Below are 22,967 nucleotides of genomic sequence, written 5' to 3'. Positions count from 1 at the left end.
ATAGAATAATAGTGAATACATCAAAACTACAATGTAGAAAATAGTAAAAATAAAGGAAAAGTAGGAGTGTCCAAACTTTTGACTGGTACTCTACATTTGTTAATGTTTTAGTCATTTAGCAGACACTCTTATCCAGAGTGACTCACAGTTAGCTATCATAAAATGAAACAACCACATATCACATTCATAGTAAGTACATTTTTCCTCAATAAAGTAGCTATCAGTGAAGTCAGTACTAGTAGGGGGGGTGGGGGGGGGGGGGGGGATTATTTAAAATACTATTTGAAGAGGTAGGGTTTCAGATGACAGGCAGGGACACTACTGTCCTGGCTTCAGGTGGAAGCTGGTTCCACCATTGGGGTGCCAGGACAGAGAAGAGCTTGGACTGGGCTGAGCGGGAGCTGCCCTCCCGTAGGGTTGGGAGGGCCAAGAGACCAGGGGTGGCAGAACAGAGTGCTCGGGTTGGGGTGTAGGGTTTGAGCATAGCCTGAAGGTAGGGAGGGGCAGTTCCTCTTGCCTCTCCGTAGGCAAGTACAATGGTCTTGTAGTGGATGTGATCTTCGACTGGAAGCCAGTGGAGTGTGCGGAGGAGCGAGGTGACATGGGAGAACTTACCCACCAGGCGGGCTGCAGCGTTCTGGATAAGTTGCAGGGGTTTGATGGCACAAGCGGAGAGCCCAGCCAACAGCGAGTTGCAGTAGTCCAGACGGGAGATGACAAATGCCTGGATTAGGACCTGCACCGCTTACTGTGTGAGGTAGGGTCGTACTCTACAGATGTTGTAGAGCATGAACCTGCAGGAGCGAGTCACTGCTTTGATGTTTGCAGAGAACGACAGGGTGTTGTCCAGGGTCACGCCAAGGTTCTTTCACTCTGGGAGGGGGACAACGTCGAGTTGTCAACCGTGATGGAGAGGTCTTGGAGCGGGCAGGCCTTCTCCGGGAGGAAGAGCAGCTCCGTGTTGTTGAGCTTGAGGTGGTGGGCTGACATCCAAGCTGAGATATCTGCCAGGCACGCAGATGTGTGTCGCCACCTCGGTGTCAGAAGGGGGAAGGAGAAAAGTAGTTGCGTGTCATCCAAATAGCAATGATAGGAGAGACCATGTGAGGATATGACAGAGCCGAGTGACTTGGTGTACAGAGAGAAGAGGGCCTAGAACTGAGCCTTGGGGGACACCAGTAGTGAGAGTATGTGGTGCAGACACAGATCGTCTCCACATCACCTGGTAGGAGTGGCCTGCTAGGTAGTATACAATCCAAGAGTGTGCAGATCCTGAGAAGCCCAGCCCTAAGAGGGTGGAGAGGAGGATCTGATGGTTTACGGTGTCGAAGGCAGCTGATGGATCTCGGAGGATGATACCAGAGGAGAGTGCGGAGAGCCTCTGTAACACAGAGAAGAACAATCTCGGTTGAGTGACCCGTCTTGAAGCCTGACTGGTTAGGGTCAAGAAGATAGTTCTGGGAGAGATAGTGAGAGAGTTTATCAGAGACAGTACGCTCAAGTGTTTTGGAAAGAAAAGAAAGAAGGTCTGTAGTTTTTGACGTCAGAGGAGTCAAGTGTTGGTTTCTCGAGGAGGGGAGCGACTCGGGTCATTTTGAAGTCAGAAGGGACGCAGCCAGTGGTCAGGGATAAGTTGATGAGGGAAGTGAGAAGGTCTCCAGAGATGGTATGGAGACGGGAGGAGGGGATGGGGTTGAGCGGGCAGGTTGTCGGGCGGCCAGACCTCACTAGTCGCAGGATTTCATCTGGGAGAAAGGGGAGAAAGAGGTCAAGGTGTAGGGTAATCTGTGTGTCTATTTACCCTTTAGCCTCAGTTTGATTGGAACAGACTGCTAGTCACATTACACACATACACTGTGGTGCATCCATTTCCTGAGGGATTCTTGGGAGGGAAACTGTCCACTTCTGGACTACATGGGGAAAACAAGGAGGATCAATACAGCAGGATGACTCATTGAAACAGGATCTTACCTTCGACTCAGGTCTGCGACATGCTCCTGGAGCCAACTGGTGCTGGCAGCTGTTGGGAGGATGGGGGGGAGAGAGAGGGTGAGAGAGAGTGAGGGATGGAGGAAAACAGAGAGAGAGAAGACAGAAGACGGGGGTAAGAATGACAAACATCAACACAGTGAGAGAGCATCACTCTAGCAGCCCTTATCTGCAGTCTGTTCCAATATATCTTCCTCCACAGCGGCCATTGTTTTGGCCGTAACAGGAGCCTGAGTGCCATTTGATCAGCAAGCGGAGTGTGTCCTCAGCTGTCCACCCCACAGGATGGGTTACACTCACAGATGACTGACCAGGGGAGGGCACATATGATTTTAGAGTATCCCACCGCCATCTGTGATGTTTAAACACAAATGGCTACAGAGCAAACCTCTCAGTCCATATTGGCTAGTTTACTGTGGTTTAGGCAGATAAGTGAGAGAGGCCTTGAGAAAGACTACAAAAAAGGACAAATACATTAGTGTGTCTAGTTTGAGAAACAGGTGCCTCACAGGTCCTCAACTGGCAGCTTCATTAAATAGTACCCGCAAAACACCAGTCTCAACGTCAACAGTGAAGAGGCGACTCCGGGATGCTGACCTTCTAGGCAGAGTTGCAAAGAAAAAGCCATATCTCAGACTGCCCATCTTAATCTTTTCTTTTTATTGGCCAGTCTGAGATATGGCTTTTTCTTTGTAACTCTGCCTAGAAGGTCAGCATCCCGGAGTCGCCTCTTCACTGTTGACGTTGAGACTGGTGTTTTGCGGGTACTATTTAATGAAGCTGCCAGCTGAGGACCTGTGAGGCGTCTGTTTCTCAAACTAGACACACTAATGTATTTGTCCTCTTGCTCAGTTGTGCACCGGGGCTTCCCACTCCTCTTTCTATTCTGGTTAGAGCCAGTTTGCGCTGTTCTGTGAAGGGAGTAGTACACAGCGTTGTACGAGATCTTCAGGTTCTTGGCAATTTCTCGCATGGAATAGCCTTCATTTCTCTGAATAAGAATAGACTGATGAGTTTCAGAAGAAAGTTATTTGTTTCTGGCCATTTTGAGCCTGTAATCGAACCAACAATTGCTGATGCTCTATATACTCAACTAGTCTTAAGAAGGCCAATTTATTGCTTCTTTAATCAGCACAACAGTTTTCAGCTGTGCTAACATAATTGCAAAAGGGTTTTCTAATGATCAATTAGCTTTTTAAAATGATAAACTTGGATTAGCAAATACAACGTGCCATTGGAACACAGGACTGATAGTTGCTGATAATGAACCTCTGTACGCCTATGTAGATATTCCATAAAAAAAATCAGCCGTTTCCAGCTACAATAGCCATTTACAACATTAACAATGTCTACACTGTATTTCTGATCAATTTGATGTTCTTTTAATGGACAAAAAAATTGCTTTTCTTTCGAAAAAAAATGACATTTCAAAGTGCCACCAAACTTTTGAACGGTAGTGTACATGCGCAAAAACACAAAATGTTTATTTTTTTATTTTATTTTTTTATTTTTATTTCACCTTTATTTAACCAGGTAAACCAGTTGAGAACAAGTTCTCATTTACAACTGCGACCTGGCCAAGATAAAGCAAAGCAGTGCGATAAAAACAACAACACAGAGTTACATATGGGGTAAAACAAAACAAAGTCAAAAATACAACAGAAATACATATAATATACAGTGTGCAAATTTAGCAAGTTATGGAGGTAAGGCAATAAAATAGGCTATAGTGCAAAATAATTACAATTAGTATTAACACTGGAATGATAGATGTGCAAGAGATGATGTGCAAATAGAGATACTGGGGTACAAATGAGCAAAATAAATAACAATATAGGGATGAGGTAGTTGGGCGGGCTAATTTCAGATGGGCTGTGTACAGGTGCAGTGATCGGTAAGGTGCTCTGACAACTGATGCTTAAAGTTAGTGAGGGAGATAAGTGTCTCCAGCTTCAGAGATTTTTGCAATTTGTTCCAGTCATTGGCAGCAGAGAACTGGAAGGAATTGCGGCCAAAGGAGGTGTTGGCTTTGGGGATGACCAGTGAGATATACCCGCTGGAGCGCAGACTACGGGTGGGTGTTGCTATGGTGACCAATGAGCTAAGATAAGGCGGGGATTTGCCTAGCAGTGATTTATAGATGGCCTGGAGCCAGTGGGTTTGGCGACGAATATGTAGTGAGGACCAGCCAACAAGAGCGTACAGGTCACAGTGGTGGGTAGTGTATGGGGCTTTGGAGACAAAACGGATGGCACTGTGATAGACTACATCCAATTTGCTGAGTAGAGTGTTGGAGGCTATTTTGTAAATGACATCGCCCGAAGTCAAGGATCGGTAGGATAGTCAGTTTTACGAGGGCATGTTTGGCAGCATGAGTGAAGGAGGCTTTGTTGCGAAATAGGAAACCGATTCTAGATTTAACTTTGGATTGGAGATTCTTAATGTGAGTCTGGAAGGAGAGTTTACAGTCTAACCAGACACCTAGATATTTGTAGTTGTCCACATACTCTAGGTCAGACCCGTCGAGAGTAGTGATTCTAGTCGGGTGGGCGGGTGCAAGCAGCGTTCGGTTGAAGAGCATGCATTTAGTTTTACTAGTGTTTAAGAGCAGTTGGAGGCTACTGAAGGAGTGTTGTATGGAATTGAAGCTCGTTTGGAGGTTTGTTAACACAGTGTCCAATGAAGGGCCAGATGTATACAAAATGGTGTCGTCTGCGTAGAGGTGGATCTGAGAGTCACCAGCAGCAAGAGCGACGTCATTGATATACACAGAGAAAAGAGTCGGCCCAAGAATTGAACCCTGTGGCACCCCCATAGAGACTGCCATAGGTCCAGACAACAGGCCCTCCGATTTGACACATTGAACTCTATCTGAGAAGTAGTTGGTGAACCAGGCGAGGCAGTCATTTGAGAAACCAAGGCTATTTAGTCTGCCAATAAGAATGCGGTGGTTGACAGAGTCGAAAGCCTTGGCCAGGTCAATGAAAACGGCTGCACAGTACTGTCTATTATCGATCGCGGTTATAATATCGTTAGGACCTTGAGCGTGGCTGAAGTGCACCCATGACCAGCTCGGAAACCGGATTGCATAGCGGAGAAGGTACGGTGGGATTCGAAATGGTCGGTGATCTGTTTGTTGACTTGGCTTTCAAAAACTTTTTGAAAGGCAGGGCAGGATGGATATGGGTCTGTAACAGTTTGGATCTAGAGTGTCACCCCCTTTGAAGAGGGGGATGACCGCGGCAGCTTTCCAATCTCTGGGGATCTCAGACGTTACGAAAGAGAGGTTGAACAGGCTAGTAATAGGGGTTGCGACAATTTCGGCGGCTAGTTTTAGAAAGAAAGGGTCCAGATTGTCTAGCCCAGATGATTTGTAGGGGGTCCAGATTTTGCAGCTCTTTTAGAACATCAGCTGTCTGGATTTGTGTGAAGGAGAAGCGGGGGGGCATGGGCAAGTTGCAGCGGAGGGTGCAGAGCTGGTGGCCGGGGTAGTGGTAGCCAGGTGGAAAGCATGGCCAGCCGTAGCAAAATGCTTGTTGAAATTCTCGATTATTGTAGATTTATCGGTGGTGATAGTGTTTCCTAGCCTCAGTGCAGTGGGCAGCTGGGAGGAAGTGCTCTTATTTTCCATGGACTTTACAGTGTCCCAAAACTTTTTGGAGTTAGTGCTACAGGATGCAAATTTCTGTTTGAAAAAGTTAGCCTTTGCTTTCCTAACTGCTTGTGTATATTGGTTCCTAACTTCCCTGAAAAGTTGCATATCGCGGGGGCTATTTGATGCTAATGCAGTACGCCACAGGATGTTTTTGTGCTGGTCAAGGGCAGTCAAGTCTGAGGAGAACCAGGGGCTATATCTGTTCTTAGTTCTGTATTTTTTGAATGGGGCATGTCTATTTAAGATTGAGAGGAAATTACTTTTAAAGAACAACCAGGCATCCTCTACTGACGGAATGAGATCTATATCCATCCAGGATACCTGGGCCAGGTCAATTAGGAAGGCCTGCTCGCTGAAGTGTTTTTGGGAGCGTTTGACAGTGATGAGGGGTGGTCGTTTGACCGCGGACCCGTTACGGACGCAGGCAATAAGGCAGTGATCGCTGAGATCCTGGTTGAAGACAGCGGAGGTGTATTTAGAGGGTAAGTTAGTCAGGATGATATCTATGAGGGTACCCATGTTTACGGATTTAGGGTTGTACCTGGTAGGTTCGTTGATAATTTGTGTGAGATTGAGGGCATCTAGTTTAGATTGTAGGATGGCCGGGGTGTTAAGCATATCCCAATTTAGGTCACCAAGCAGTACGAACTCTGAGGATAGATGGGGGCAATCAATTCACATATGGTGTCCAGGGCACAGCTGGGGGGCTGAGGGGGGTCTGTAGCAAGCGGCAACAGTGAGAGATTTATTTCTGGAAAGGTGGATTTTTAGAAGTAGAAGCTCAAACTGTTTGGGCACAGACCTGGATAGTATGATGGAGCTCTGCAGGCTATCTCTACAGTAGATTGCAACTCCACCCCCCTTTGGCAGTTCTATCTAGACGGAAAATGTTATAGTTGGGGATGGAAATTTCAGAATTTTTGGTGGCCTTCCTAAGCCAGGATTCAGACACTGCTAGAACATCAGGGTTGGCGGAGTGTGCTAACGCAGTGAATAACTCAAACTTAGGAAGGAGGCTTCTGATATTTATGTGCAGAAAACCAAGACTTTTACGGTTACAGAAGTCAACAAATGATAGCTCCTGGGGAGTAGGAGTGATACTGGGGGCTGCAGGGCCTGGGTTAGCCTCTACATCACCAGAGGAACAGAGGAGGACTAGAATAAGGATACGACTAAAGGCTTTAAGAACTGGCCTTCTAGTGCGTTGGGTACATAGAATAAAGGGGGCAGTTCTCCGGGCGTTGTAGAAAAGATTCAGGGCATTATGTACAGAAAAGGATATGGAAGGATATGAGTGCAGTTCAGGTAACCCTAAGCGTTGGGTAACAATGAAAGAGATAGCGTCATTGGAGGCATCGATTGAGCCGGTCTCGGCGTGTATGGGGGGGTGGAACAAAGGAACTATATGAGGCAGTTTGAGAGGGACTAGGGGTTCTACAGTGAAATTGTATAATAAGAACTAACCCAAACAGCAATAGGCAAGGCATAATTGACATGGGAGAGAGGCATAAAGCAGTCACAGGTGTTATTAGAGAGAGTTAAGACACAACTGGAAATAGCGATAACGTTTGGGCTAAGACTAAACAGAATAAACAGGACAGGGTACCGTGTAAAGGAACAGTCCAGCAGGCATCAGCTGTGCAGCTGAGTGATCATAAGGTCCAGTGAACAGCAATATGTGAGTCCGAGAGCAGTTCAAATTGGTGCTTCAGTACAGCTAGCAGGGAGCACAGTTGTAGTTTGCGTGTGCTAGCGGGCCGGGGCTGGCAGATGGATCTTCGTGGTCGTCGCAACGGGAAGCCTGTTGAAACCACATCAGACTATTTCGTCGGCAAACCAGTCGTGTTGGATCGGGCGGGGCTCAGTGTCAACACTAGGAGGTCCCGTCCGGTTGACAGAGAGGTAGATAGCCGGGGAGATGGGCCTGAGGCTAGCTCAAGGCTAACTGGTGCTTGCTATAGGGCAATGGTAATCAGCCAACAACAGGTTGCAGCTAGCTAGCTGGTTGTGATGATCCGGCGCTAGGGTCCAGTGATTCCGGCAGAAAGTCCAATAAGCTCTGGGTCGATAGCACGCTGGGTCGATAGCACGCTGTGCAGACTGGCCGACGAATTGTCCAGGCTAGAGCTAGAGCTGGCTGGTGGATAGTGTAGGCCACGGACAGTGGTGAAGACGCTAACGTTGACTAATAGCAGGTAGCCATTCAGATTGCGGCTACACTCGTTTCAGCTTACGGTTCTTGATGAAAGTTATAAAGAAATAATAGAATCCTTTCCACGTTGGGTGAGGCGGGTTGCAGGAAAGTATATTTAGTTAAAGAATGAAAGTAAAAAATTGAGAAATATATACAAAATAGACAAAAAAAACAAGAAACGGGATATTTACACAGGACGATGAAATAAAAGCGACCGCACTGCTACGCCATCTTGGAAAAACAATCCAAAGCGATTGCTTTTTTTCTCTGCTCTGCGGATGATTATTTTTCTCCGCTCATACAGGAGTAATAATAATTGTTTCAATAATATATATTTTTCGATTGCAGCACCCTCAGCACCCTTACTTCCCGTGGCTATTAAAATGCTGGTGTTCCTTGCCAGAAACCTTTACGTAGGCCTAGTGGTTCATAATTTCACTTTTTGGATTTAATTAAAAAACGTAGCCTATATTCAAATCCAGATGCATCTTTTCGAAAAATATTCCATCAAACCTTGAAAATATATTTTAACTAATTTAGGTTGTTTCCTATTTTGTTTACACAACATTAATTTATTTTATAACTTGTAGGCCTATATTTAGGATTTGTACAGTTCGATACGCACACAAGCCTAAGATCACCATGCGCCAAGCGTCAGCTGGAGTGGTGTAAAGATCGCCGCCATTGGACTCTGGAGCAGTGGAAATGCGTTCTCTGGAGTGATGAATGACGCTTCACCATCTGGCAGTCCGATGGACGAATCTGGGTTGGCAGATGCCAGCAGAACGCTACCTGCCCCTATGCATATTGGCAACTGTAAAGTTTTGTGGATGAGGAATAATGGTCTGGGGCTGTTTATCATGGTTCGGGCTAGGCCCCTTAGTTCCAGTGAAGGGAAATCTTAACTCTACAGCATACAATGACATTCTAGACCATTCTGTGCTTCCAACTTTGTGGCAGCATGACAATGCCCCCATGCACAAAGAGAGGTCCATACAGAAATGGTTTGTCGAGATCGGTGTGGAAGAACTTGACTGGCCTGCACAGAGCCCTGACCTTAACCCCATCGAACACCTTTGGGATGAATTGGAACGCCGACTGCGAGCCAGGCCTAATCGCCCAACATCAGTGCTCGACCTCACTAATGCTCCCTGCAGTAATGTTCCAACATCTAGTGGAAAGCCTTCCCAGAAGAGTGGATGCTGTTATAGCAGCAAAGGGGGGACCAACTCCATATTAATGCCCATGATTTTGTATGATTTTGTATGAGATGTTCGATGAGCATGTGTCCACATACTTTTGGTTATGTAGTGTAGAACGTGTTATTGATTTGACAGTTGAAAAGGTCTATAGACGATGCAATCGTAAAATACCCCAACCCTAGTATCATGTACCGCTTCTTAAGGATAGGAGTCTGAGGTGCTTGTGATGTAGACAGGAATAGTCCTAGAAAGCCATACGTCTGCTTGCTAACCAACAGATAAGCAACCCTCTTTCAAGTTTACCGTCCCATATCCCCATTTCTGTTACAGCATTATAAAAAGGTGTTTTAGTCTATAAATGTTCATTTGAATAATAAATTACTCAACATTATGAATAAAAACAATGACTTACAATCATAATGTAAACCATCTAAGTGTACAAAAACAGTCAGAGTAACACATGAAACCCACCCCCATTCTGGGGACTTGTGTTGAGTAAAGCCACAGGAAGGGCACTTTTGCTGGGCCAACTCCATGAATGAACCATTTTAGCAGAGTGCCTTATTCATGATATGGCAGCCTGTCTGGCTGCCTCAGGGCACTGCCGTCTGGAACATGCTTATATAATACAACTGTGTGTGTGTGCGCACGCATCTGTGCGCACGTGTGTGTGTGCAATTAGCCTGACTAATGCACTCCTGGCAATGAGATCTTAAATTAAGTTAGCCTGTTTACTTAGCCTTGTTTATTTGAGTGTGGGGTATGACCTAGACAAAAGTGAATGACCTAGACAAAATTTACCCAATGTACAGCTTCGCCACAACTCATCAATCACAAACAGCACAATCTAAATGTGCATACTAACATGACAATTATCATCAGTCATTGTGCACTACATCACTGTTACTCAACACAACCTGCTAAGGGCCAAAACACGGGAAGAAATCCTTTCAAGCCAAGGAGAGGACTGGTGGAGAGAGGTACAACCAGAGCTATTCAGAGCTCTTCTTTGTGGCACGTGACTGGGTGACAGACAGTCCGACAGAGAAGACAAGTCGTCCATGATCTAAGCACGTCTTGTCTCGAGTCATAATGTTCCTCGAGCAGATTAAGTAATTCCAATGAAAGGCGAAGGAGGAAGGCAAGACAGTCGTAGTGCTCTTAATCTAGCATACTGCTCCATTAAAGCCCTTAATTACATAAGAGCAAAGCTATATAGCCTCTGTAAGAGGCCATGGACCAAATGGACCGCATCTGGACCAATCAAAAACATTGAGCAAATCGGAGCTGACATTAATACAGCACAAACCATAGGTGAAGGGGACTCAGACAACATTTTGCTTGTGTCGTAAACATTGGGCTCAAAACAAACAAAGACAGGAGGGTCAGCTTTCTACGCTGGCCTCTACTAGGTAAAGTGCTGACTGTGTGATCTCCAGGGATTGTGTTTTCCTCCCGTCTCCCTCCATTCATTCATTCCGGCTCTCTTCTATGGCCATTTTCATCTCTTTCTCTCGCCTTACCGCATCCCTCCAGCAAACTTTTTCTCTGAATCTTTGGTTCTATTTTGGGCTAGTGACGTGCCCAGGGCTGTGTGTACATGGTGTATAAAATTAAAAGTCTCATTGGATTTCAGGCACTGAGATTTAGGGGGTCAACTAGTCTGGGGTCTGGATTGTCATAGAGTCCATAACTGTGTCAATGAGGATTTACAAACAAACAGTGAGCCATGACAGCTTGGGCCCTGCTTAGTGGAGGACTGCAGCCACAGGCATTGTGCTGCGCCAGGCCCCCTGCTGGCAGCTCAGGGGAATAACAGCCAGACTGCAGCAGACAGAGCCACGTACAGCAGCACCAGGCACAGCTGGGAGGCACCATGGTACATTTTACATTTTAGTCATTTAGCAGACGCTCTTATCCAGAGCGACTTACAGTTAGTGAGTGCATACATTTTCATACTGGTCCCCAGTGGGAATCGTACCCACAACCCTGGCGTTGCAAGTGCCATGCTCTACCAACTGAGCTACAGGGGACTACTAGGGCTGGCATGTACTACAGATATAATTGATTATCAATGACTGTGTGGAATCCAATACTGACAGAAACAGCTGAAAACCTGATAGTATCCCAGAATGAACTACAATAATGATGCTTTATAATTGGCATACATTTCATACTATTATTATACTATAATTTAAACTAATATTGTCTACCTCTTTTTACATAAAATAAGTTATTTTTACATACAGTAAGTTAGTATAGCAGTTTATTATAAACTCAGACATACTAGGCAGTGAGAGGTGAGGACAGTCAGCGTTGACCTACCTTCTGAGACATAGACAAAGGGCTTGTTCTTCACAGAGAGCAGAGTTAACAGGTTGAAGAACAGAGCTACAAAGGTCCCCACCAACAGACGACCCCTACATACACAGAGGACCATTATCAGTACAAAATAGATGCACACTTGTAACACATTCGTGTCAAACATAGCACATACTCTCCATGGCTTGTACAGTCATCTCTGTTGACTTACACCACACAAGTACTAATTACTATATACACACACAAACAAGATAAAATAGTAATATTATTGCTACAATTAATTTGGAAATAAGTGAATCATAATGGAAAACAAACACGTGTAAACGTTTCCAAAACACAAACACCCACATAAACATCAAAAGAGAGACAACCCATTTAAAAAACTCCACACAAACAATCAACAGAGGCAGATTTTAATGCTGAGGGAAGTCAGTTGGTGCTGCAGTTTAAATGGATGTTCCCCACTAGATTAAGTGTTGTGGTATCTAGAACATGTAGTGTCTTGCCTGGCTGGCACCTGCTGCCCAGCAGTGATAATAATCTGTTGTTTTAGTGATAGTGCCCTGCATTACACCCAACATCACATCTCCAATGTTCCACTGCTTTGAAAGGTAATCTCATCAACGAAGACAGGTTTAAATCGGTTGTGTTTCATCAAACTACTAATCTTTGTTTCATAATGGCGATTCAGGATGGTGCAGCTGCAGCAAGGTTTGGCAACCTGATTAGCTGAAAATCCCATTGCGTTCAGTTTAGAGGGATGACAGGGATCGAAGGCTAAGTCTGTCTGGACCCAGACCCAGCTGTGATGTTTGTTTGGGCTGATGTTCTCCCTGGAGTATGTATGTGGAACAGGGGTGTGTGGGCGTGCGTGTTTGGACCGGCGCCTACTTACGTGTGCACCTCCGGCTGCTCCACGAATCTCTCCACACTGACAAAATAACAGAAGGGAAGAAAAACTGTCACACAGAAACATGAGGCAATATGGAACAAGTAAATAAACAAACAAGAAAGAAAGGTACCACGTGACCTGACCAGGAAAAACTCTGGTTGGGCTGTTGCTGTTGTCTGTGCTGAGATGCTAAGGTGGAGTGATATACAGTACCAGTCAAAAGTTTGGACACAACTACTCAATCAAGGTTTTTTCATTATTTGTACTATTTTCTACATAATAATGAAGACATCAAAACTATGAAATAACACATGGAATCATGTAGTAACCAAAAAAGTGTTAAACAAATTATATTTTATATTTGAGATTCTTCAAATAGCCACCCTTTGCCTTGATGACAGTTTTGCACATTCTTGGCATTCTCTCAACCAGCTTCATGAGGAATGCTTTTCCAACAGTCTTGAAGGAGTTCCCACATATGCTGAGCACATGTTGGATGCTTTTCCTTCACTCTGCCGTCCGACTCATTCCAAACCATCTCAATTGGGTTGAGGTCGGGGGATTGTGTATGCCAGGTTATCTGATGCAGCACTCCATTCCTCTCCTTCTTGGTCAAATAGCCTTTACACAGCCTGGAGGTGTGTTGGGTCATTGTCCTGTTGAAAAACAAATGATAGTCCCACTAAGCGCAAACCAGATGCGATGGCATATCGCTGCAGAATGCTGTGGTAACCATGCTGGTCAAGTGTGCCTTGAATTCTAAATAAATCACAGACAGTGTCACCAGCAAAGCACACCCACACCATAACAACTCCTCCTCCACGCTTTACGGTGGGAACCACACATGCAGAGATCATCCGTTCACCCACACTGCGCCTCACAAAGACACAGCGGTTGGACCCAAAATTCTCCAATTTGGACTCCAGACCAAAGGACAAATTTCCACCGGTCTAATGTCCATTGCTCGTGTTTCTTGGCCCAAGTCTCTTCTTCTTATTGGTGTCCTTTAGTAGTGGTTTCTTTGCAGCAATTCGACCATGAAGGCCTGATTCACACAGTCCCTTCTGAACAGTTGATGTTGAGATGTGTCTGTTACTTGAACTCTGTGAAGCAATTATTTGGGCTGCAATTTCTGAGGCTGGTAACTATAATGAACTTATCCTCTGGAGCAGATGTAACTCTGGGTCTTCCATTCCTGTGGTGGTCCTCATGTGAGCCAGTTTCATCATAACTGATTGGCTCAAACGCATTAAGAAGGAAAGAAATGTCACAAATTAACTTTTAAGAAGGCACACTTGTTAATTTAAATGCATTCCAGGTGACTACCTCATGAAGCTGGTTAAGAGAATGCCAAGAGTGTGCAAAGCTGTCATCAAAGCAAAGGGTAGCTATTTGAAGAATATCAAATATAAAATATATTTTGATTCGTTTAACACTTTTTTGGTTACTACATGATTCCATATGTGTTATTTCATAGTTTTGATATCTTCACTATTATTCTACAATGTAAAAAATAGTAAAAATAAAGAAAAACCCTTGAATGAGTAGGTGTGTCCAAACTTTTGACTGGTAGTGTAATAGAAGTGATGGCCAGGACACCCTGGGAGCTAAATGGCCGATTAAGTCTGATACCACTCACCGTGACAACAGCCATCAGAAACACCCCTCAAGGCTATACAGAAGTGTTTTTGCATATTTCTCCAGGATAGATTCCGATATGTAAACATGGCAACAGCAACTTGACCGTTTTAAGGTGGACGATCAAAACCTGTGTCCAGTATTCATGGTGGCATGGAGGGAAGAAGGCATGCAGCCAGTCTATATTTACCATACACTTACCACAAATACACAGTATGAATTCTCTCATATTTCCCTCCCCCTCCGTTTCTCTCTCTGAATGCCGGAAGCCTTGTTACACACATGCTTGACATGTTGTTCGGCAGCCATGTGAAATGGACGGTGAAACATCATCATCTCTTCCCTCCCCTTCACTGACAGAAACGTGACTGTTAGATAAACCATGTCTTCTCTAATGTGTGCTTCAGGCTAAGGTGTGGACATATGCAGGAACAAACATTCCCACGGCCCTCATCAACACAAACATCCTCTCCTCAGACCCCCCCCACTCAGTCTCTCTCTCTCTCTTACTCTCTATGCTATTGGAATTAAGGGCCACACACACACACTGCACACACGTGGTTGATGTACTAGTTGGCAGCACTCCACTCCCCTCCTCACCCCTTCCCTGCCTGAGCCGTGACCGCTGGATAAACCCTGGTTCTGGGCGCTTGGGCCTAGGTGTGGGCACAGGCATGAGACATTCCCACAGCTCTGAAATATTCAGTAGCCCCCGTCCCCCACCCTACTCCATCCCGTGTCACAAACAGGGGTAAACCCTGGTTCCACCCACCTCTCCTTCAGGATGAACAGAGCTCCGAGCTGCACCAGCACCGTGGAGGAAAACACAGCCAGGACCTCCAGCCGCTCAAACCTGGAGGAACACATGGTAACATTTAATTTGGATAGTCTATCTGTAGACGGTCTACAGACTATCAGTTACATTTCAATTAACTATCTACTAACCCTAGCCCTAACCCTTATCCTACCCCTAAACTTAACCCTTACCCTTATTTTAAACCTGACCCTAGTTGTAACCTTAGCAAGCAGTTGCTTATCAACAACAGATAGTTTGTTGATAGTATGACCAATGGGGTCAGCTCCACGAGGGGGCTAAGTTTAGTTTTATGTCCCTATTTAAATATAGCAAAAAAAGTTTAAATGACTGTGTGACAGGTTTGCGGCAAAAAAAAGTATCTCCTCTGCTCTGTGTCAGCACAATGGACAGGATGCACAGCGGTGTGTGTTGGGGACAATGGAAAACCAATGGGTGGTTAGGTATGACTCCTTTGGGTTTCCATAGAAAGCGTGAAAAAACGCTTCTCATCTGTGGTAGGCTAAGTGAATAACGTGATGTGCCTCTGCCTGTAATATTTTATTTTTATTTATAAGGGCGGGGTAAAGTTTACAGTTGAAGCTGCTTCACTTAACTCTGCCTCACGCCCCACCATAACAGAGTTTAGTTAGCTTCTTAGCCAAACAAAGGAGAATGAAAGTGATGAGCAGCAGCATCAAACCACCAAGGCCGCCGCCAAGCACAGCAGCGATGATGCTGCCGAGCTCCAGCTAACTCCTTGTGCAGAGCCTACCCACCCTTCCACAAGCGCAGCAGCCAGGATAATGGCTCCACAGCCGCCTCCACCTCCAACTGTTCTTGGAACAGAGGAGCCAGCCCAGGTTAGCCTAGAATCCTACCCCAGCAATTGCAATTTTAGCAATTGGTTCATAGGAAAAGAGTGGCTGGAATACTTGGTTACTGCAGATGCTATTCTGATTTTCTTGGTAGCCTATTGGTTTTCATTGCTGTAAATGGAACTGTATGTATTGGAAACGTGTTTATGGTAGGCATTCCTTAATTGATTATGTGGGTCGAATTTGCTCCACAGAAGTGTATTGTGCCATATCACAACGTGTTGCTGAACTCATGAGCGAGCGGCATGATTTTCCATGTTTGAAGCGGGTCTGTACATGCCTATTTATCTGGAAAGACAGCTGTGCATGGCTGCTAGAGCTGGGCGATATGGGCAAAATATCATATCACGATATTTTTCACATTATTGACTGTAAATATGCTTTTGTATATGCTTTTTATCAGGATCCCCATTAGCTGCTGCAAAAGCATCAGCTACTCTTCCTGGGGTCCACATGAAACATGACATAATACAGAACATTATTAGTCAAGGACTGAAATACATACATTTAAAAATGTCACACATAGCCTACATATCAGTACATACACACAATATCTAGGACTAATACATAGTACAGTGCAAAATACAATATGTCACACTTCCACGTTGTCTCCGTGCTGCTGTGCTGTTTGTTGCTACTTGGTTACCTGCCAAATGTTTCGTTTTTTAAAAACTTTTAATAACAACTCTGCATTTAACACATTTACCAACATCTTAGTTTTTTCCTTGCTCAACTTTTTTCATTCAACTTTTTCACCCCGGATGCATTATCTGGACATGGTTCTACAGGACCTCCACCAGCCGAAAAAGCTAAGTAGTAACATTAACGCTATGCCATCTAATTGCAGTCGCTGTACTCATAATATACAGGAAAACTATCGCCTTATGGTGAGGATAGCCGAGTTGCAAGCCCAGCTTCAGACGCCATCGTTAGGCAAGGGCAATTTAAGTGTAGGAAAGGATGAAACAGCGTCTGTGCCACCAGTAAGTACAGATAGTAGTATAAATCCCCTCGCACAGTCCCCGCAGCCGGACAATTTTGTCAAGGCTTCTGGAAATAAATTATGTCGGCATGCTCAACCGGTGTCGCTCATTCAGCCGGCAGAAACTTTCAACCGGTTCTCCCCATTAAGCGACGAGTCGGAGTCAGAGGCCGAGCCTTCTCAGGTCTCTCCTCTACCCGTTACGGGGTCTGAGCTGCTGAAGCCTCCCACCATTAGCTCTGACAAATTGAAAATCCTAGGTCATTGGCGACTCCATTACCCACAATATTAGACTTAAAAACAATCATCCAGTGATCATACACTGTTTACCAGGGGGCAGGGGCCATCATCGACACAGTGGGTTTTGTCCAACATGTCTCCGGACCTACGCATTTCCACAGTCATACCCTGGGATCTAGTTTTGTCCCGAGGAATAATTGTGGATCTAAATATTTTTCCTCATAATCCTAGACTATCAGAACACCATTTTATTACGTTTGCTAAACCAAGGATTATCAAACACTGCGCTATAAATTCTCGGACAACCCAAAGATTCCTAGATGCCCTTCCAGACTCCCTCCACCTACCCAAGGACGTCGGAGTACAAAAATCGGTTAACCACCTGAGGATCTACATTTAACCTTGCGTAATACCCTAGATGCAGTCGCACCTCTAAAAACTAAAAACATTTGTCACAAGAAATTAACTCCCTGGTATACAGAAAATACCAGAGCCCTGAAGCAAGCTTCCAGAAATTTGGGACAGAAATGGCGCTCCACCAAACTGGAAGTCTTCAGACTAGCTTGGAGAGGCAGTACCGTGCAATATCGAAGAGCCCTCACTGTTGCTCGATCAGCCTATTTTTCCAACCTAATTGAGGAGAACAAGAACAACCCAATATTTATTGTTGATACTGTCGCAAAGCTAACTAAAAAGCAGCATTCCCCAAGAGACGATTTCACTTCAGCAGTGATGAATTCATGAACTTCTTTGACGAAAAGATCATGATCATTAGAAAGCAAATTACGGACTCCTCTTTGAATCTGCGTATTTCTCCAAAGCTCTGTTGCCCTGAGTCTGCACAGAACTGCCAGGACCTAGGATTAATGGAGACACTCAAGTTTTTTTATCCTGTATCTCGACACATTCACAAAAATACTCACGGCCTCCCAGCTGCATACTGGACCCTATTCCAACTAAACTACTGAAAAGAGCTACTTCCTGTGCTTGACGCTCCTATGCTGAATATAATAAACGCCTCCCTATCCTCCAGATGTGTACCAAACTCACTAAAAGTGGCAGTAATAAAGCCTCTCTTGAAAAAGCCAAACCTTGACCTGGAAAATGTAAAAAAAACTATTGGCCTATATCGAATCTCACATTCCTCACAAATTTTAGAAAAAGCTGTTGCGCAGCAAATAATGTATACGGAACACTTCAGTCTGGTTTTAGACCCCATCATAGTACTGAGACTATACTAGGGAAGGTGGTAAATGACCTTTTAATGGCGTCAGACCAAGGCTCTGCATCTGTCCTCGTGCTCCTAGACCTTAGTGCTGCTATTGACACCATCGATCACCACATTCTTTTGGAGAGATTGGAAACCTTAATTGGTCTACACGGACAAGTTCTTGCCTGGTTTAGATCTTAAATTGTCGGAAAGATATCAGTTTGTCTCTGTGGATGGTTTGTCCTCTGACAAATCAATTGTACGTTTCGGTGTTCCTCAATGTTTCATTTTAGAACCACTATTGTTTTCACTATATATATTCTACCTCTTGGTGATGTCATTCGGAAACACAAGGTCAACTTTCACTGCTATGCGGACGACACACAGCTGTACATTTCAATGAAACATGGTGAAGCCCCAAAATTGCCTACCCTGGAAGCCTGTGTTTCAGACATAAGGAAGTGGATGGGTTCAAAGTACGGACAATACAGAGATGCTAGTTCTAGGGTCCAAGAAACAAAGAGATCTGCTGTTGGATCTGACAATTAATCTTGATGTTTGAACAGTCATCTCAAATAAAACTGTGAAGGACCTCGGCATTACTCTGGACCCTGATCTCTATTTTGACGAACATATCAAGAATATTTAAAGGGCAGCTTTCTTCCATCTTCGTAACATTGCAAAAATCTGAAACCTTTTGTCAGAAAATGATGCATAAAAGCTAATCCATGCTTTTGTCACTTCTAGATTAGACTACTGCAATGCTCTACTCTCAGGCTACCCGGATAAATCACTAAATAAACTTTAGTTAGTGCTAAACACAGCTGCTAAAATCTGGACTATAACCCCAAAAATTGATCATATTACTCTAGTGGCTTCATGTTAAGGCTAGGGCTGATTTCAAGGTTTTACTGCTAACCTACAAAGCATTACATTGACTTGCTCCTACCTATCTTTCCGATTTGGTCCTGCAGTACATACCTACACTTACGCTATGGTCACAAGATGCAGGCCTCCTTATTGTCCCTAGAATTTCTAAGCAAACAGTTGGAGGCAGGGCATGCCTATCAGTAAACGGAAGAAGCAGTTTCATATATGCTTCAAGTGCAGCATCCAGAAGTTCCTCATTACACACATCAGACCAACAAATATTTTTCACATCTTCGACATAGGAATAATTGCAAAACCTCTTGTATGATCGTTTGTAAACAATTTTAGGTCCAGTCTATGGAACATCGGTTTTTCTAGATATGGCTATTATATTATGATCACTACATCCGATGGGTGTGGATACTGCTTTAGAGCAGATTTCTGGATTAGTAAAGATGTGATCAATACAAGTGGATGATTTAGTTCCTGTTCTGTTTGTAAATACCCTGGTAGGTTGACTGATTACTTTAACCAGATTGTAGGCACTGGTTACAGTTTAGAGATTATTTTTGAGTGGGCAGCTTGATGACAACCAGTCAATATTTAGGTCACCCAGAAAATATACCTCTGTTGATATCACAAACTTTGTCCAACATCACACATATACAGTGCATTCGGAAAGTATTCAGACCCCTTCACTTTTTCCACATTTTATTACGTTACGCTCTTATTTTAAAATGGATTTAAAAAAATATTTCTCATCACTCTACAAACGATACCCCATAATGACAAAGCAAAAACAATTTTTTTGTAAATTTTGCTAATTTATAAAAAACAACTGAAATAACGCATTTACATAAGTTTTCAGACCCTTTACTCAGTACTTTGTTGAAGCACCTTTGGCAGGGATTACAGCCTCGAGCCTTCTTGGGTATGATGCTACAAGCTTGGCACACCTGTATTTGGGGAGAGTGTCCCATTCTTGCGAAGTCACTCCTGTGTTGTCTTGGCTGTGTGCTTAGGGTCATAGTCCTGTTGCAAGGTGAACATTCGCCCCAATCTGAGGTCCTGAGCTCTCTGGAGCAGGTTTTTATCAAGGATCTCTGTACTTTTCTCCGTTCATCTTCCCTCGATCCTGACTAGTCTCCCAGTCCCTGCCACTGAAAAACATCCCCACAGCATGATGCTACCACCACCATGCTTCACCGTAGGGATGGTGCCAGGTTTCCTACAGACATGACGCTTGGCATTCAGGCCAAAGAGTTCAATCTTGGTTTCATCAGACCAGATAATCTTGCTTCTCATGGTCTGAGAGTCCTTTAGGTGTCTTTTGGCAAACTCCAAGAGGGCTGTCATGTGCCTTTTACTGAGGAATGGCTTCCGTCTGACCACTTTACCATAAAAGGCCTGATTGGTGGAGTGCAGCAGAGATGGTTGTCCTTCTGGAAGGTTCTCCCATCTCCACAGAGGAACTCTGGAGCTCTGTCAGAGTGACCACCGGGTTCTTGGTTACCTCCCTGACCAAGGCCCTTCTCCCCCGATTGCTCAGTTAGGCCAGGCGGCCAGCTCTAGGAAGAGTCTTGGTTGTTCCAAACTTCTTCCATCTTGGGACCTTCAATGCTGCAGAAATGTTTTGGTACCCTTCCCCAGAGCTGTGCCTTGACACAATCCGGTCTTGGAGCTCTACGGACAATTCCTTCGACCTCATGACTTGGTTTTTGCTCTGACGTGCACTGTTAACTGTGGGACCTTATATAGACAGATGTGTGCCTTTCCAAATCATTTCCAATCAAATTAATTTACCACAGGTGGACTCCAATCAAGTTGTAGAAACATCTCAAGGACGATCAATGGAAACAGGATGCACCTGAGCTCAATTTCGAGTCTCATAGCAAAGGGTTTGAATACTTATGTAAATAAGGTATTTCTGTTTTTTATTTTTAAGAAATGTGCACAAAAAATAAAAACCTGTTTTCGCTTTGTCATTATGGGGTATTGTGTGTAGATTGATTAGATGTATTTATTTAATCAATTTTAGAATAAGGCTGTAACATAACAAAATGTGGAAAAAGTCAAGGGGTCTGAATCATTTCCGAATGCAAATGATACAGTATATACATATATACACTACATGGCCAAAGGTATGTGGACAACTGCTCGTTGAACAACAAAATCATGGGCATTAATATGGAGTTGGTCCCCCTTTTGCTGCTATAACAGCCTCCACTCTTCTGGGAAGGCTTTCTACTAGAAACTTGCTTCCATTCAGCCATAAGAGCATTAGTGAGGTCGGGCATTGATGTTGGGCTATTAAGCCTGGCTCGCAGTCGGTGTTCCAATTCATCCCAAAGGTGTTAGATGGGATTGAGGTCAGGGCTCTCTGCAGGCCAGTCAAGTTCTTCCACACCGATCTCGACAAACCATTTCTGTATGGACCTCTTTTTGTGCACGGGGGCATTGTCATGCTAAACAGGAAAGGGCCTTCCCCAAATTGCCATAAAGTTGGAAGCACAGAATTGTCTAGAATGTCATTGAACGCTGTAGCGTTAAGATTTCCCTTCACTGGAACTAAAGGGGCCTAGCCCGAACCATGGAAAATAACCCAAGACCATTATTCCTCATCCACCAAACTTTACAGTTGGCACTATGCATTGGGGCATGTAGCGTTCTCATGGCATCCGCCAAACCCAGATTTGTCTGTCGGACTGCCAGATGGTGAAGCGTCATTCATCACTCCAGAGAACGCGTTTCCACTGCTCCAAAGTCCATTGCTCCTAGACGTTTCCACTTCACAATAACAGCACTTACAGATGACCGGGGCAGCTCTAGCAGGGCAGCAATTTGATGAACTGATTGTTGGAAAGGTGGCATCCTATGATGGTGCCACGTTGAAAGTCATATACACTACCAGTCAAAAGTTTGGACACACCTACTCATTCAAGGGTTTTTCTTTATTTTTACATTGTAGAATAATAGTGAAGATATCAAAACTATGAAATAACACATATGGAATCATGTAGCAACCAAAAGTGTTAAACAAATCAAAATATATTTTATATTTGAATCAAATAGCCAACCTTTGCCTTGATGACAGCTTTGCACACTCTTGGCATTCTCTCAAGCAGCTTCATGAGATAGTCACCTGGAATGCATTTAAATTAATAGGTGTGCCTTGTTAAAAGTTAATTTGTGGAACTCCTTTCCTTCTGAATGCGTTTGAGCCTATCAGTTGTGTTGTGACAAGGTAGGCGGGTATACAGAAGATAGCCCTTTTTGGTAAAAGACCAAGTCCATATTATGGCAAGAACAGCTCAAATAAGCAAAGAGAAACAACAGTCCATCATTACTTTAAGACATGAAGGTCAGTCAATATGGAACATTTCAAGAACTTTGAACGTTTCTTCAAGTGCAGTCGCAAAAACCATCAAGCGCTATGATGAAACTGGCTCTCATGAGGACTGCCACAGGAATGGAAGACCCAGAGTTACCTCTGCTGCAGAAGATAAGTTCATTAGAGTTACCAGCCTCAGAAATTGCAGCCCAAATAAATGCTTCACAGAGTTCAAGTAAAAGACACATCTCAACATTAACTGTTCAGAGGAGACTGTGTGAATCAGGCCTTCGTGGTCGAATTGCAGCAAAGAAACCACTACTAAAGGACACCAATAAGAAGAAGAGACTTGCTTGGGCCAAGAAACACGAGCAATGGACATTAGACCGGTGGAAATGTGTCCTTTGGTCTGGTCTCCAAATTGGAGATTTTAGGTTCCAACCGCCGTGGCTTTGTGAGACGCGGTGTGGGTGAATGGATGCTCTCCGCATGTGCATTTCCCACTGTAAAGCATGGAGGAGGAGGTGTTATGGTGTGGGGGTGCTTTGCTGGTGACACTGTCTGCGATTTATTTAGAATTCAAAGGCACACTTAACCAGCATGGCTACCACAGCATTCTGCAGTGATAGCCCAAACCAGATGGGATGGCGTAAGTGGGACTATCATTTGTTTTTCAACAGGACAATGACCCAACACACCTCCAGGCTGTGTACAGGGTATTTTACCAAGAAGGAGAGTGATGGAGTGCTGCACTAGATGAGCTGGCCTCCA

The 22,967-nt window shown here is 44.4% G+C and overlaps 1 protein-coding gene across 1 annotated transcript in view; it reads right to left on the bottom strand.

Moving 5' to 3' along the window:
* Positions 1 to 22,967, bottom strand: part of slc30a6 (solute carrier family 30 member 6) — an 80,945-nt gene that overhangs the window by 18,778 nt on the left and 39,200 nt on the right. Inside the window, exons 7-10 of the mRNA XM_041883556.1 lie at positions 14,665 to 14,745; positions 12,258 to 12,293; positions 11,366 to 11,460; positions 1,972 to 2,020 (exon numbers count right to left, since the gene is read on the bottom strand). Coding sequence (XP_041739490.1) covers positions 1,972 to 2,020; positions 11,366 to 11,460; positions 12,258 to 12,293; positions 14,665 to 14,745 — 261 coding nt within the window. The remainder of the gene's footprint in view (positions 1 to 1,971; positions 2,021 to 11,365; positions 11,461 to 12,257; positions 12,294 to 14,664; positions 14,746 to 22,967) is intronic.

Source organism: Coregonus clupeaformis, chromosome 1, assembly GCF_020615455.1.
Source record: "Coregonus clupeaformis isolate EN_2021a chromosome 1, ASM2061545v1, whole genome shotgun sequence".
Lineage (NCBI taxonomy): Eukaryota > Metazoa > Chordata > Actinopteri > Salmoniformes > Salmonidae > Coregonus > Coregonus clupeaformis.
Note: the sequence above shows the minus strand (reverse complement) of the source record. Positions and strands in the feature narration are given on the sequence as shown.